The 14,402-nt window shown below is 44.0% G+C and overlaps 1 protein-coding gene across 1 annotated transcript; it reads right to left on the bottom strand.

The window, feature by feature from the left end:
- Nucleotides 1–6,255: 6,255 nt before the first annotated feature.
- LOC123038123 lies at nt 6,256–6,906 on the bottom strand. The gene has a single exon (XM_044461815.1). The coding sequence runs from the start codon at nt 6,904–6,906 to the stop codon at nt 6,256–6,258; it is 651 nt and encodes a 216-aa protein (XP_044317750.1).
- Nucleotides 6,907–14,402: the final 7,496 nt, after the last annotated feature.

Raw genomic sequence — 14,402 nt, 5'->3', positions numbered from 1 at the left:
AAAAAGTTCCGTATCGTAATTGACTATCGTAATTTAAATGAAATTACGGTAGATGACAAATACCCTATCCCGGTCATGGATGAAATATTGGTCAAACTTGGTAGATGCCAATATTTTACCACTATTGACCTTGCAAAAGGTTTTCACCAAATACAAATGGATTAAAATTCTATTCCAAAGACAGCTTTTTCGACCAAAAATGGCCATTATGAATATACTCGAATGCCCTTTGGATTGAAAAATGCCCCTGCTACCTTTCAAAGGTGCATGAACAATCTCTTAGAAGATTTGATCTACAAGGATTATTTGGTCTACATGGACGATATTATCGTGTACTCCACTTCATTGGAGGAACATGTATTATCTTTGCGAAAGGTATTTGAAAAATGACGAGAAGCTAATCTCAAGCTTCAACTCGACAAATGCGAGTTTATGAAAAAGGAAACAGAATTCCTAAAACACATTATGACAACAACTGGTATAAAACCAAATCCTCTCAAAATAGAGGCAATACAAAATTTCCCTATAGCCAAATCCCCAAAAAAAATAAAATCCTTTTTAGGTCTTTGTGGATTTTATAGGAAATTTATCCCAAACTTTGCTAAAATAGCAAAACCAATGACAGCAAAGCTTAAAAAATGCGTAACTTTAAATATAAAAAATAATGATTATGTACAAGCGTTTGAAAAACTTAAACTTTTAATAATGTCCGATCCAATACTTATATACCCAAATTTCGAAAAACCATTTTCATTAACAACAGATGCAAGTAATATTGCTATAAAAGCAGTATTATCGCAAAATCATAAGCCAATCTGTTATGCCAGCAGAACTCTTAATGAACACGAAATTAATTATTCGGCAATAGAAAAAGAAATTTTAGCTATTGTCTGGGCCACCAAATATTTCAGGTCCTATCTTTTTGGCAGAAAATTTCTGATCCTAAGTGATCACAGGCCACTAGTATGGCTTAATAATATTAAAGAACCTAATATGAAATTACAACGCTGGAAAATCACACTAAATGAGTTTGATTATGAAATAAAATATTTGCCCGGTAAAGAAAACCATGTGGCAGACGCCTTATCTAGAATAAGAATAGAGGAAGCCTATTTAGGAGAGACTTCCAGTAATTCAAATACAATAACAACAGTAGCTACAGTGCATAGTGCACCAGAAGATTGGTTATCTTGGAGCCACATTTCAATAACAGAAAGACCACTGAATTATTATAACAGACAACTAGAATTTATAAGAGGAGACTCAAATGAAGTCGAAGTAATAAATTATTTTCATAAAACAAAAATCATAATAACATATAAAGAGATGACAATGGAATACACAAAACAATTAATAATTGAATACTTTTCTAATAAGAAAAGCGTAATATATATATATATATTCCAATTGAAACAGACTTTTTAATTTTTCAAAAGACATACGTTGAAATTATTTCCCCAGATAACTTAACTAAAACAATGAAAACTAATAGTAAATCAATAGATATTAACACTTACGCAGAATTCAAAGAAATTATTATTAAAACACACATCCAGGAATAGAAAAACAAACAGCACTTTTTAAAGAAAAATATTATTTTCCCGATCACCAAAAATTAATTCAAAATTTTATTAATGAATGAAGTATGCAGAATCGCAAAAACAGAACATAGAAATACTAAATTAGAATTCGAAATAACCCCAGAAATTTTTAATCCAAGAGAAAAATATGTCATTGATTTTTATATGATAGATAATAAACAATTTTTATCTTGTATAGACATTTATTCAAAATTTGCCACCTTAATAGAAATCAACAGTCGAGATTGGTTAGAAGCAAAAAGAGCATTAACTAAAGTTTTCAATGAAATGGGTAAACCAAGCCAAATTAAAGCAGACAAAGATTCAGCTTTCATGTGTGCAGCATTGCAACTTTGGTTAAAATCTGAAGATGTTGTTATTGATATAACAACAAGCAAAAATGGAATTTCTGACGTTGAGAGATTTCATAAAACGGTAAATGAAAAGTTAAGAATCATAAACAGTGAAACAGACATAGAAAATAAGCTAACAAAATTTGAAACTATTCTTTATGTCTATAATCATAAAACAAAACATAACACGACAGGCAGAACTTCTGCAGATATTTTTATTTTCGCTGGAACTCCAAAATATAATACACAGTGAAATAAAATCAATAAAATAGAAAAACTAAATGAATCACGAAATAAATTTGAATTTGATACTAGATATCGACAAGCTCCACTAGTAAAATCGAAAACCACTAATCCGTTTAAAAAGACAGGAAAAATCACAAAATTAGATGATAATCATTACGAAGAAGTTAACAGAGGAAGAAAAATAATACATTATAAGTCTAAATATAAGAAAACAAAGAAAATTAACGAAATTAAATACGATAATTCCAGATGCACGCCAAATGAAAACCAAACCTAACTTGTTGATCAACACTATCAATATCTTATTAATTTTAAAACATTTTACAAAAATTACTAATTACCAAAATTTGGAAATCAATCCCGTTCAAGCAAAAAACGGTTATTTAATATTTAAAACAGGAACCTTGGACTTACCAACTAATTACGAATATCATTGTTTAACCGTCAGCTTAACCAAAACTGAACTAACGCATACTAATTTAATTAAACAATCAGAAGAATTTTCAGGTTTAAAACAAATTATATACTTAACAGAGAAATTAAACAGAGAAATGAATGGAATTAGAATTGCAAAACGTAGCAAAAGAGGTCTTATAAATTTTATAGGCACAACATACAAATATCTATTTGGAACATTAGATGAACAAGATAAAGAAGAATTAATAAATAAAATTGAAAATTTAGAACAAAACACAATTCAAGTTAATGAACTTAATAAAGTAATAGATGCGGTAAACAAAGGTATTGAAACAATAAATCATTTAAGCTTGGTCTATAATGTAGAAGAAAGGCTAGCATTACTTATTTACAAGAATTTACTGAATATATAGAGGACATAGAACTAGGAATGCAACTTACTAGACTAGGCATTTTTAACTCTAAATTACTTAAGCATGATACTTTAACACATGTTAATTCAGAAAAATTATTAAATGTAAAAACCTCTACTTGGTTACAAACCAATACTAATCAAATATTGATAATTTCTCATATCCCAAAAGACATTATATAAACAAAATTCAAAATTTTGCCTTACCCAAATGAATTTAATGACATATTAACAGAACCTTTAGAAGACAAATATTATTTTCAAAATAATCAAATATTTTCATTTAACACAAAAGAAAGAGTTATCAATAAATGCATTATAGGAATATTAAACCAAGCCAATGACGAATGTAAATACACAAAAATGTTTAAAAAATATGAAACAAATTATATAGAGCCAAATATTATAATTACTTGGAACGTCTACTCCAAAAACTATTTTAAACCAAACATGTATAAATCAAGCAATAGTTGTCCAAGGAAATAAAATCGTAAAAGCATTTAATTGTTCTGTACAAATCGAAGAAATCTTTATAACAAATACTATAATGGATTACACACAAACTATTTAACAATGTAAGAACCACTGTCAATAATTGAAGCAAAAGATATAATAAGAATACATTGTAACGCAGTTCTCTGGCCGGGGTAGAATCTCAATCGGGGGCCAAGGAACCTATACAAGAAATTTATATAGAAAGGTGGGACCTGTAGTAGGAATTTGTATGGGGACGCTGTAAGGCGCCCGGATACGAGTGCTCTTCGACGAGGTAGTCGATCGTAAAGGCCTGTTTCCGCACGGATTCTAATCGCCGAGTATGCCTCTACGCGCGAGAGCCGTTGTTCAAACCGATCTGAACACGAGGTTGACGACAAGGCATCTATTAGAGCGCCGCCTAGCGGCCTGCAGTGGGAATAGGGCCGACCACACTGCTTGGTGCGAAACCCGGGGAGGATCCTGTTTGAGGCGCCCCCTGGTGATAGAACGAGGTACTCAGTGGGTGATCGCACTGCTTGGTGGGGAACTTGGATGAGACCCGTCAGTAATGCCCTCTGGTGGCGGAGCGAGATACTAAAAAGGACGATCGCACTGCTTGATGGTGAATTTGGATGATTCCGATTGGAGTTGGCTGCGGGGGGCTACGGGGAGGGAACTCCGCCGGGCATGAACGGCGGGGTTGATCCGCTCCGGGTGAGCTTGGGGTCTACGGGGGTCGCCCACTCCGGATATACTCGGAGCCTACGGGTGTCTACACTCCGGATATACTCGGAGCCTACGGGTGTCTACACTCCGGATATACTCGGAGCCTACGGGTGCCTACACTCCGGATATACTCGGAGCCTACGGGTGTCTACACTCCGGATATACTCGGAGCCTACGGGTTTCTACACTCCGGATATACTCGGAGTCTACGAGGATTCTAAGGAGGGGGCTCTCGGCCGAAGTACGTCGTGTGGATGCGAAACCAAACACGCGTCGTAGATCGGGGTCGAGAACGGGTGGGGTTAGAAGGAGGGGAAGTGTACTGGTAAAGAAATAACACGCGGAGTTTTAGTTCTTCAATTTCAGGCTTATATTTGGCAGTTATTGAAAGTAGTTCCCTGGCTGCTGCCCTCACAATGGATGTTCTTGCTTACGTGGAACTTCGAGGATGTTAACTAGTGTGGCGCGGATGAGGACAGTGAATGTGAGGCTAGGCGTTTGGCTTGTGAATCTCGTGTCGAAGGGTTATTCGCGCACACGTCTACTCGCGGTGAAAAGTCGAAACCAAAGAGAGCGAGTCAGATTTATAGAAATCGCACTTCAGCTCGCGTCGTGTTCTCTGAACCAGTTCCCTGTTATCGATCTGGTCGTCCAGGTTCGAGAGCCATTCTTGTGACGGCTCCCAGCATAGTCTCTCCATGTCTGGTGAGATCTGCCCCAACAGGAGGTCTAGTGTCGTGGGCGTCATTCCCATCGCGGTGTCCGATGGAGTGGAGGCTGCTGTTGTGGGGAGGGGAAAGTCGTAGGTGACTACCTCGGTGTCCGGTCCCTGTCCGCCAAGGGGGAGTGTGGGCTGGGTCGCCGTGTCGAAGGGTGTATCGCTTGGTGGTGGCGGATACGGAACTAGGGCGAGCGTGGGCTCCTTCCGTCGAAAACGCTGCCCGGTGCTCTCCTCGTCGTCGCTGGGTTCCGACTCCCACTCCATGGCTTTGCCCGTAGGGTAGCGCCGTGGACCGGACTCATCCTGTGTGGTGGATGGTCCGAAGGAAAAGGTCGTCGACGGCCGAGGGAGAGAGGTGGACGGCCCTGGTCCCATCTCTTCGTCCTGCGAGCAGGTCAGATCAACGGGGCAATCCGTCGGGAATCCGAGGTCTTCGGCTGCCTCGGTCTCGTCAGGCCCTATGATGCACAGGTGCACGGGGGACGGTGGGAAGGTCACGATGGGGTCATCGGGTGGCCGATACGGTGCTTCTATTTGGATCGTTTCCCAGCTTGTTTTCATTAGTTAGATCCAGGACCCCCGGTGGTATCCGCAGCGGTCCTCGACCGTGTAAACATAGTGCGCCGCACCTTCCCTATGATCGTCGTCGTCCTCCCGGCTGCTCACCGAGTACGCGTCCGCGTTGTCGGAGTCGCTAGCATCCTCGACATAGGGTGCTTGTTCGTCCCGTTCTTCCTCATCGTCACTGGGGTAGGGGTTCGGGTGATCCCGGTAGTTTTCGCTGCGACCGCAAGGGTTATACTCCCTGCTGCTCTCCGCTGACCCGGCTGGACTCGGGTAGCACTCATAGGGAGTCGGGTAGATCCGATGTCCGGCCGCGTCCGTGTAGTGCGGCGAGGCTCCCCCGGCTCGAGGTGACGTCGGCATCGACTCGTTCTCGGAGTCGCTGGATTCCGGGGCGCAGTTCGACGCTGCCCGGCGGGATGATGTCCGAGCACAGGATCCGGGAGAGGATGGGGTCGCTCTTCCCGAGACTCCTGGCTGGCGCCTACCGGACGGGCATGACCGGGTGGATCTCTCGGCGTACGCCGTTCCTGGGCGTAGCCGAGGATCCTTTGTGGCCGTCGACTGGCGGTTACCTTGAACGCTGGGTTCAAGCTCCTCGTCGCTGTCGCCGGACGACAGTACGATGGTCTCCATTTCTGCCCGTCAGTTCTGTGAAAGAAACAACTAAACTAGCTTAGTTCTATTGATGCTTAGCAATAGGGATAACTGGGCTGCAGCGAAAGAATCTCCTAACTTCATTCTTAAGGTCTTACTGGCCTATGACAAATTTAAACTTAGCGGGGACCCCTCGTTGCTAATGGCGGTCGGTTGGTTCGGACTCTGGGGCTGCCCGGATTGGTCGCCGGTGTCCTCTCTGGGAGTTTCGCTGTCTTCATCCTCGGGGTTACCTGTGGAAGAAGAAAAGAACGCTTTTAAGTCTCCAATATTAGCAAGTCGCCCCTTCCGCTGGCCAGGTAGGCGGATTCGGACGACGTTGGGTGACGGGAAAGCGACCACTTTATACGGTCCGTCAAACTTTGGGGCGAGCTTTGCTGCGAACACTTCTGCTGCTTTAGACAGATGATGTTGTCGCACGAGGACCAGTGATCCCATTTCGGGCTTCCAGGTTCGACGACGCAGGTTATAATGTCTCCCCTGTTCTCGGCTGGCTTTTTGGAGATTGTTCCGCACGATCTGGAAGATCTCCTTCAGGCGTTCCTCTCTCTCTGATGGGCTCGAGGACGTCGTTACTGTTCCGGGAGTTACGCTGTCGTACCAGGATCCGGGTAGCTGTGGTTCTCTAGCTTGTAGGAGAAAGGCTGGGCTATACCCGGTCGATTCCGAGACACTTGTGTTGATCGCGAGTGAGAGTTCTAGTAGCAACATATCCCAGGTGTTCTGCCCAATTTCCACGTACTGGGCGATCATAGTCTTCAACGTGCGATTCGCGCGCTCTGTCGGATTCACGTAGGGCACGTAGTCCTGGTCGTCTGGACGGTGGCGAGATGGCGATATAGTTCTCCGTTTTCAATGATGAAATCGTAGAACTTCTGGGGGTCGTCCCGAACGTCCTTCATCTTTCTTTGCAGCCACTTGCACTGGTGCTCGCCGTCCGTGAGTCTCTGTAAGTGCTCTAGTGGTTGCCGGGAGAGAGCATCGGCTACCACGTTATACTTCCCGCGCCGGTAATGTACATCGTACTGATATTGCTGGAGCTCTAAGGCCCATCTGGCAATCCTTCCGGTGGGGTTTTCGATCTGGTCCAGCCATTTCAGGGCTAGGTGGTAGGTGATTACGTCGAAACTGTAGCCTTCGAGGTAGCATCGCAGTTTCCGTATTCCCCAGACGATGGCCAAACATTCCTTTTCCGTGGGCGAATAATTCAACTCCGCGGCATCGAGCTTGCGGCTGACGTAGGCAATGACTCGCTCCTGGCCGTCGATTTCCTGGGTTAGCACTCCCCCGAGTCCGTAGTTACTGGCGTCAGTTTGGAGCGTCATCCTGACGGAGAAATCTGGGCACGCCAGCACTGGTGCGTCTGTCAGCAAACCTTTCAGGAGATCGAATGAATTCTGCTGCTCCGATTCCCACTTCCACCGTTGGTTTTTCCTTAGCAGGTTCGTCTTGGGTTGGACCACCGAGGCAAAGTTGGGCACGAATCGTCGGTACCATGAGGCCATCCCGAGACATCTCCTTAGCTCCCTTAAGCTAGTGGGAGGGCTCAGGTTTCGCACGGCGGCTACCTTGTCCGGGTCGGTGTGGATACCCTGGTCACTGATCACATGTCCAAGGTAGGCCAGTTTTCTCTTGAAGAAGGAGCACTTTTCCTGGTTGATGCGCAGGTTAGCTCTCCTCAATCGTTGCGCAGGTTGTCCATGTGTTCCCCTAGGCTGGCCCCAATGACAATAATGTCATCGAGGTAGGCGAACGCGTATGGGTCGACGTCGGGTCCGATCACGCTATCTAGGGCTCGCTGAAAAGTTGCCGGGGCCGAATGCAGCCCGAAAGGCATGACGCGCCATTGGAATAGGCCGCGTCCGGGTACCGTAAAGGCGGTATTTGCCCGGCTATCTTTGGCCACTGGTATCTGCCAGTACCCGTTGCGCAGATCCAGGGTCGAAATGTATCTCGCGTTTCTCAGTCGTTCTAAGATGTGGTTAATGCGCGGCAACGGGTACGCGTCCGGAATCGATTTCGCGTTTAGTTGCCAATAGTCCACGCACATGCGCCACTGGCCGGTTTTCTTCCGGACCAAGACTAACGGAGCACTGTGCGGACTACGCGACGGTTCGATACATTCCTGCTCCAGCAACGCGTCTACTTGCTCGTCTATGATCCGTTGCATGGCAGGGTTCTTTGGGAAATAGCGTTGTTTAATCGACCGGTCGTCCCTCATGGTGATCCGGTGTTCCGCTATGTTTGCTACCCCCGCCATTCCTTCAAATCGCGCTAGCTGTTCGTTAAGGAACGCTTGGACCTGCGGATTAGTCTCGCAGCCGCGTTCCTTGCCCTCCTGATTGAGTACTTGATTCCCCTTGGACACAGTGCACGTATCGGATGTCCCTCGTGGATTTTCGGCGTCTTCCTCCCGGCGTTTCCTGTCGTCGTCCTCGGTTGCCATGCTGGTGTTTAATCCTGTGGTGCTGGTCGCGTCTTTTTCCATGCATGCTGTGGCGTAATGCGTTTCCCATACTCTATGCTGCCCTTCGGGCGCAACCCTGTCATGCTGTGGCCCTGTCTCGTGGTTGGCTATGCCTAGCCGAGGTTCCGTTCGAAAAGGGTTCCTTTTCCGGGCTATGGCGGAGTCAGCCAAGGGCTCCAGGTGGAAGGGGTTATCCACGGCAGGCGCCGGTTGTACACGTTCCTGTTGCTTGGGAGCTGTAGTGTTTGTATCTCTATGGGGTTTTCCCATCAACGGGGTTTTCCTGGAGCTGCGTTGTATCAGGAGAAGCTGCCGCGCACACCGCGTTCGGTGCGCCGCTTCTTGCTAGGGGCTCCTGCGTGTCCGTTGATGGATGTCCGTTGGCTGTGCTGGGCGTAGCTTCGGGGCTGGGTGGTCCTCGCGATCGGAGTCGAGGTGGTGGTTCTGATGGATTGCCTTGATTGTCAGGCCGTGGTTCATTGTACCTAATCGTCTGACCTTCTCTGGGTCTTTGTCGGGACAGCGTGAGGCTTGCCGTACCGCATCGGAGGATAGTGCCGATAGAAGCGAGGAAATCCATCCCTAGGATTAAAGGTTCCAACATGGCGGGCACTACTAGAAGGGGAACCTGAATTGTCTTCCGGGCGAGCGTCACGTCCGCAAAGAGTAGGAGTAGAGTCCCAACAGAAGTACTGTCGAGGATTCCGGCAGTCGCGGCTGAAGTGTCCCGGTGCTCCGCAATTTCGACAAGCATCCCGCACGTCGATTCGTCGTTCGGGTGCGGTCACCCGGTTAACCCTAGCTGGCGGGGCAGTTCTGGGCTCTGGAGATGTACGGGGTGGGCTCCGTAGGGGGGCTCTCTCAGCGAACGTAGGTTGGGTCTGACCTTGTGAAGGGGAGCGGTACGCTGTCGGATTTCTGGTGGCGGGGTTATAGTTGTTCCTCCCGAGGCTCCGCTTCTGAACGGCCTCGAACTCGGTGGCCAATTGGGCTAATTCGGCTAATTCGTCGGATATACATCTGGTATTCCGGCGCGACATTTTCGTATAGCCTTTCTAGCTCTTGGTCTTCGTTGTAGCCCGCATGGCGCATGAGGACTCGGAGATCTAGCATAAAGTCTTTAAATGTTTCCCCTTCCAACTGCTCACGACTCCGAATCTGGTCGTCCAAGCGCTGGAGGTATCGGGGTGGGAGGAAAAACTCGAGGAGCCCTTGGAGGCGGCTTGTTTGGAACCATTTGTCTGCTCTGCTCGTCAGCAGCTCTGCCATGGCTCGAAGAAGGAGTCCTAGGTCTATCCCGTAGGATAAGGCCCGACTTTCGACCTGCTCGATGAAGGCTAAGGGGTCTGAATATCCGTCAAATTGGAGGCCCCATTTACGAATTCGTTCGGGGACGCAAACAATCTCGCGGCGATTCCGGTCATGGCTCGGCTCCGTGAAAGTTTCTTGGTTACTGCCGACCGGAGAGGCGACAGTAGTAATTCGGCCTTCAAGCGGGAATAAATCCACCGCGAGGGGACCCCGGGATTGTGAAATAAGTGTGGAACGGACTCACCGGCAATTTTCTGGTCGGGGTCCATGTTTGCAGCGAGTCTTTGGTGCGTTGCCTTGGAATGATGTCTTCGCTTGTTGGAGTCTTTACGGGGCTTCTTGGGCCATACGTTTGTATTTTCACAGACACTCGATCGCGTGGACTGTACGGGATCGCGGGTAAGCTCGTGGGCTTGATACCGGGCGCGTTCACTAGTTCCTGGTCTTTCTCCCTATCAGGTCCCTGCTCGGGCGCCACTTGTAACGCAGTTCTCTGGCCGGGGTAGAATCTCAATCGGGGACCAAGGAACCTATACAAGAAATTTATATAGAAGGGTGGGACCTGTAGTAGGAATTTGTATGGGGAGGCTGTAAGGCGACCGGATACGAGTGCTCTTCGACGAGGTAGTCGATCGTAAAGGCCTGTTTCCGCACGGATTCTAATCGCCGAGTATGCCTCTACGCGCGAGAGCCGTTGGTCAAACCGATCTGAACACGAGGTTAACGACAAGGCATCTATAAGAGCGTCGCCTAGCGGCCTGCAGTGGGAATAGGGCCGACCACATTGCTTGGTGCGAAACCCGGGGAGGATCCTGTTTGAGGCGCCCCCTGGTGATAGAACGAGGTACTCAGTGGGTGATCGCACTGCTTGGTGGGGAATTTGGATGAGACTACCACATAAACATATTTACATTACGCATTTGTCACACCCAAAATCATCGCCACCCACCCAAAATCATCGCCAGCTAGTTTATAAGTTGGAGTTTTAAGTTGAATCTTGTAAGGACTGCACCTATCTCTCCCAGTTCGCGTTTACACTATTTTGATAAATAAAAATTATATTTTTTTCAAAGTGTTAAATCCCGAATTTGTTATTATATGGTTGTCGAGTAGGAATTGAGCTAACTCAAGTTTATGCTGTGAGACGCCGTTAGGGTTCCACGTAGATATCCTTAGGGAAGTCATTATTTGGATTGTTGTGAAATCAGCATTTGAATCAATAGATTTTGGTTTCGCATTAAATCTTGCATAGTTGTGCGCGTAAACGACATAAACTCCGTAAGGCTTTGTTCAAAGTTGCTTGCTCCGGGAATTGTTGCTGCTGAGCCGTGTTTGGTTCTTGGTATGCTGATTGCAGAAATGAACTTTTTGAGACAGGGTTAGCCAGTCCTGATTTTAAAGCGCTTGCGTAAGTCACATTTTTATCAGAGTTTATGGGTCCTAGTATCTGGTCCCTGGATCTGGCTGCAGTCGAGAAGAAGACTTCAGGGTTTGATCTGGAAGCTGTCAGCTGTTTATTTTGGGTGCGGGCGGCAGTTCCTCTCTGGTGCATGCAACTCATAAACTGGGCAGCCTCTGTAGTTAGCAGTGTGATTGCCACCGCAGTTACCGCACTTTTTCAAGTTGCAGTCAATTTTGCTCGCTGGGCAGTGTGCGGAGTCATGAAGATCTCCACATACTATTACATCCAGGAATAGAAAAACAAACAGCACTTTTTAAAGAAAAATATTATTTTCCCGATCACCAAAAAATTAATTCAAAATTTTATTAAGGAATGCGAAGTATGCAGCATCGCAAAAACAGAACATAGAAATACTAAATTAGAATTCGAAATAACCCCAGAAATTTTTAATAGGAATAGAAAAACAAACAGCACTTTTTAAAGAAAAATATTATTTTCCCGATCACCAAAGAATTAATTCAAAATTTTATTAATGAATGCGAAGTATGCAGCATCGCAAAAACAGAACATAGAAATACTAAATTAGAATTCGAAATAATAATAAATTTTTAATCCAAGAGAAAAATATGTCATTGATTTTTATATAATAGATAATAAACAATTTTTATCTTGTATAGACATTTATTCAAAATTTGAATAAAAAGAGCATTAACTAAAGTTTTCAATGAAATGGGTAAACCAAGCCAAATTAAAGCAGACAAAGATTCAGCTTTCATGTGTGCATCATTGCAATTTTGGTTAAAATCTGAAGATGTTGTTATTGATATAACAACAAGCAAAAATGGAATTTCTGACGTTGAGAGATTTCATAAAACGGTAAATGAAAAGTTAAGAATCATAAACAGTGAAACAGACATAGAAAATAAGCTAACAAAATTTGAAACTATTCTTTATGTCTATAATCATAAAACAAAACATGAAAGAGTTATAAATAAATGCATTATAGGAATATTAAACCAAGCCAATGACGAATGTAAATACACAAAAATGTTTAAAAAATATGAAACAAATTATATAGAGCCAAATATTATAATTACTTGGAACTTACCAAAAACTATTTTAAACCAAACATGTATAAATCAAGCAATAGTTGTCGAAGGAAATAAAATCGTAAAAGCATTTAATTGTTCTGTACAAATCGAAGAAATCTTAATAACAAATACTATAATGGATTACACACAAACTATTTAACAATGTAAGAACCACTGTCAATAATTGAAACAAAAGATATAATAAGAATACATACAAGAAAAAATAACGCATTTCAAATTATAATACTTACTATTTTAATTGTAATAATTATAATTTTAATTCTTTACTTCATCTATAAATTTAAGAGTATTCCGAGAAAAATTGTAATTAAATATAAAAATCAAAACAAAAACAATACTAAGAACCCAGAAAATCTAACAGAATTAAATAATATTGCACCAAATGAAAATACCCTACAATTAAACGAAAATACTACACAAACTAATATACCCACTCACATATACCCTAATATATCCGCCTGAGGACAGGCTCTTTTCTAATGGATGGGGAAGTGACATACCCACACCCACATATCTACCACATACAGTAACATACCCACATCCACATATCTACCACATAAACATATTTACACTACGCATTTGTCACACCCAAAATCATCGGCTCCCAAGAGTCGCCAATTAATATAAACATCCTCTTGAGTTATAAACAATTGAAAGAACCCCAAATTGTCGGCTCCCACGACTGACCAATTAATGTAAACATCCTCTTGCATTATAAACAAATGTCCCCAAACTCCAAAAAGCTTTTATCCCCCCATACTGTAAAATTGCAGACGCAGCTCAAACCTAGATCGCTCTCTTGCTCAGTGCTCTCATTTTGGACACTCTCAATTTATCAATAAAGTTCTTTCTCCCAATCGAAGGTTTGATAAGCGCCAGCTTAGTTTATAAGTTGGAGTTTTAAGTTGAATCTTGTAAGGACTGCACCTATCTCTCCCAGTTCGCGTTTACACTATTGTGATAAATAAAAATTATATTTTTTTCAAAGTGTTAAATCCCGAATTTGTTATTATATGGTTGTCGAGTAGGAATTGAGCTAACTCAAGTTTATGCTGTGAGACGCCGTTAGGGTTCCACGTAGATATCCTTAGGGAAGTCATTATTTGGATTGTTGTGAAATCAGCATTTGAATCAATAGATTTTGGTTTCGCATTAAATCTTGCATAGTTGTGCGCGTAAACGACATAAACTCCGTAAGGCTTTGTTGCAGGCTGTATATCATATCTTCAAAGTTGCTTTTTGACTGCTCCGGGAATTGTTGCTGCTGAGGCGTGTTTGGTTCTTGGTATGCTGATTGCAGAAATGAACTTTTTGAGACAGGGTTAGCCAGTCCTGATTTTAAAGCGCTTGCCTAAGTCACATTTTTATCAGAGCTTATGGGTCCTAGTGAGGATCTGGCTGAAGTCGAGAAGAAGACTTTAGGGTTTGATCTGGAAGCTGTCAGCTGTTTATTTTGGGTGCGGGCGGCAGTTCCTTTTTATGTGCCTGCGACTCATAAACAGGGCAGCCTCTGTAGTTAGCAGTGTGATTGCCACCGCAGTTGCCGCACTTTTTCGAGTTGCAGTCATCTTTTCTCGCTGGGCAGTGTGCGGAGTCATGAAGATCTCCACAAACTACACAAACCGGGCGCAGTTTACAGTATGACCTTGTATGGCCATATTCTTGGCATTTCGCACATTGTACCGGGCCATTGCGTTTGTGCGGTTCCTCAACTGTAATTCTGCGGTGCAGCAGGGACTGTAAATGGTGCACATCGTATTTCTTTAGGGGCTTATTTTCTGGTTCGAGCTCAACCTTAAAGAGTGGCTAAAGCCACAGCCTGTTAAGTATGTTGAAGACTGTCTTAGCGTTAAATCCCTTCTCTTGAAGCGCCTTTGTTATCTCTGCAGGCCCTTGCTACTTTTTAGCTGATATGTGTAAAAGTTCTTTTTATTCTCGGTAAGATATTTCGATAATA

This window comes from Drosophila rhopaloa, unplaced genomic scaffold, assembly GCF_018152115.1.
Source record: "Drosophila rhopaloa isolate 14029-0021.01 unplaced genomic scaffold, ASM1815211v1 contig_80, whole genome shotgun sequence".
Taxonomy (NCBI): Eukaryota; Metazoa; Arthropoda; class Insecta; order Diptera; family Drosophilidae; genus Drosophila; species Drosophila rhopaloa.
This window is presented reverse-complemented; position numbering and strand designations above follow the sequence as displayed.

Coding starts and splice junctions, on each gene's coding strand:
- LOC123038123 (XM_044461815.1), bottom strand. CDS start 6,906: ATGATCGCCCAGTACGTGGAAATTGGGCAGAACACCTGGGATATGTTG.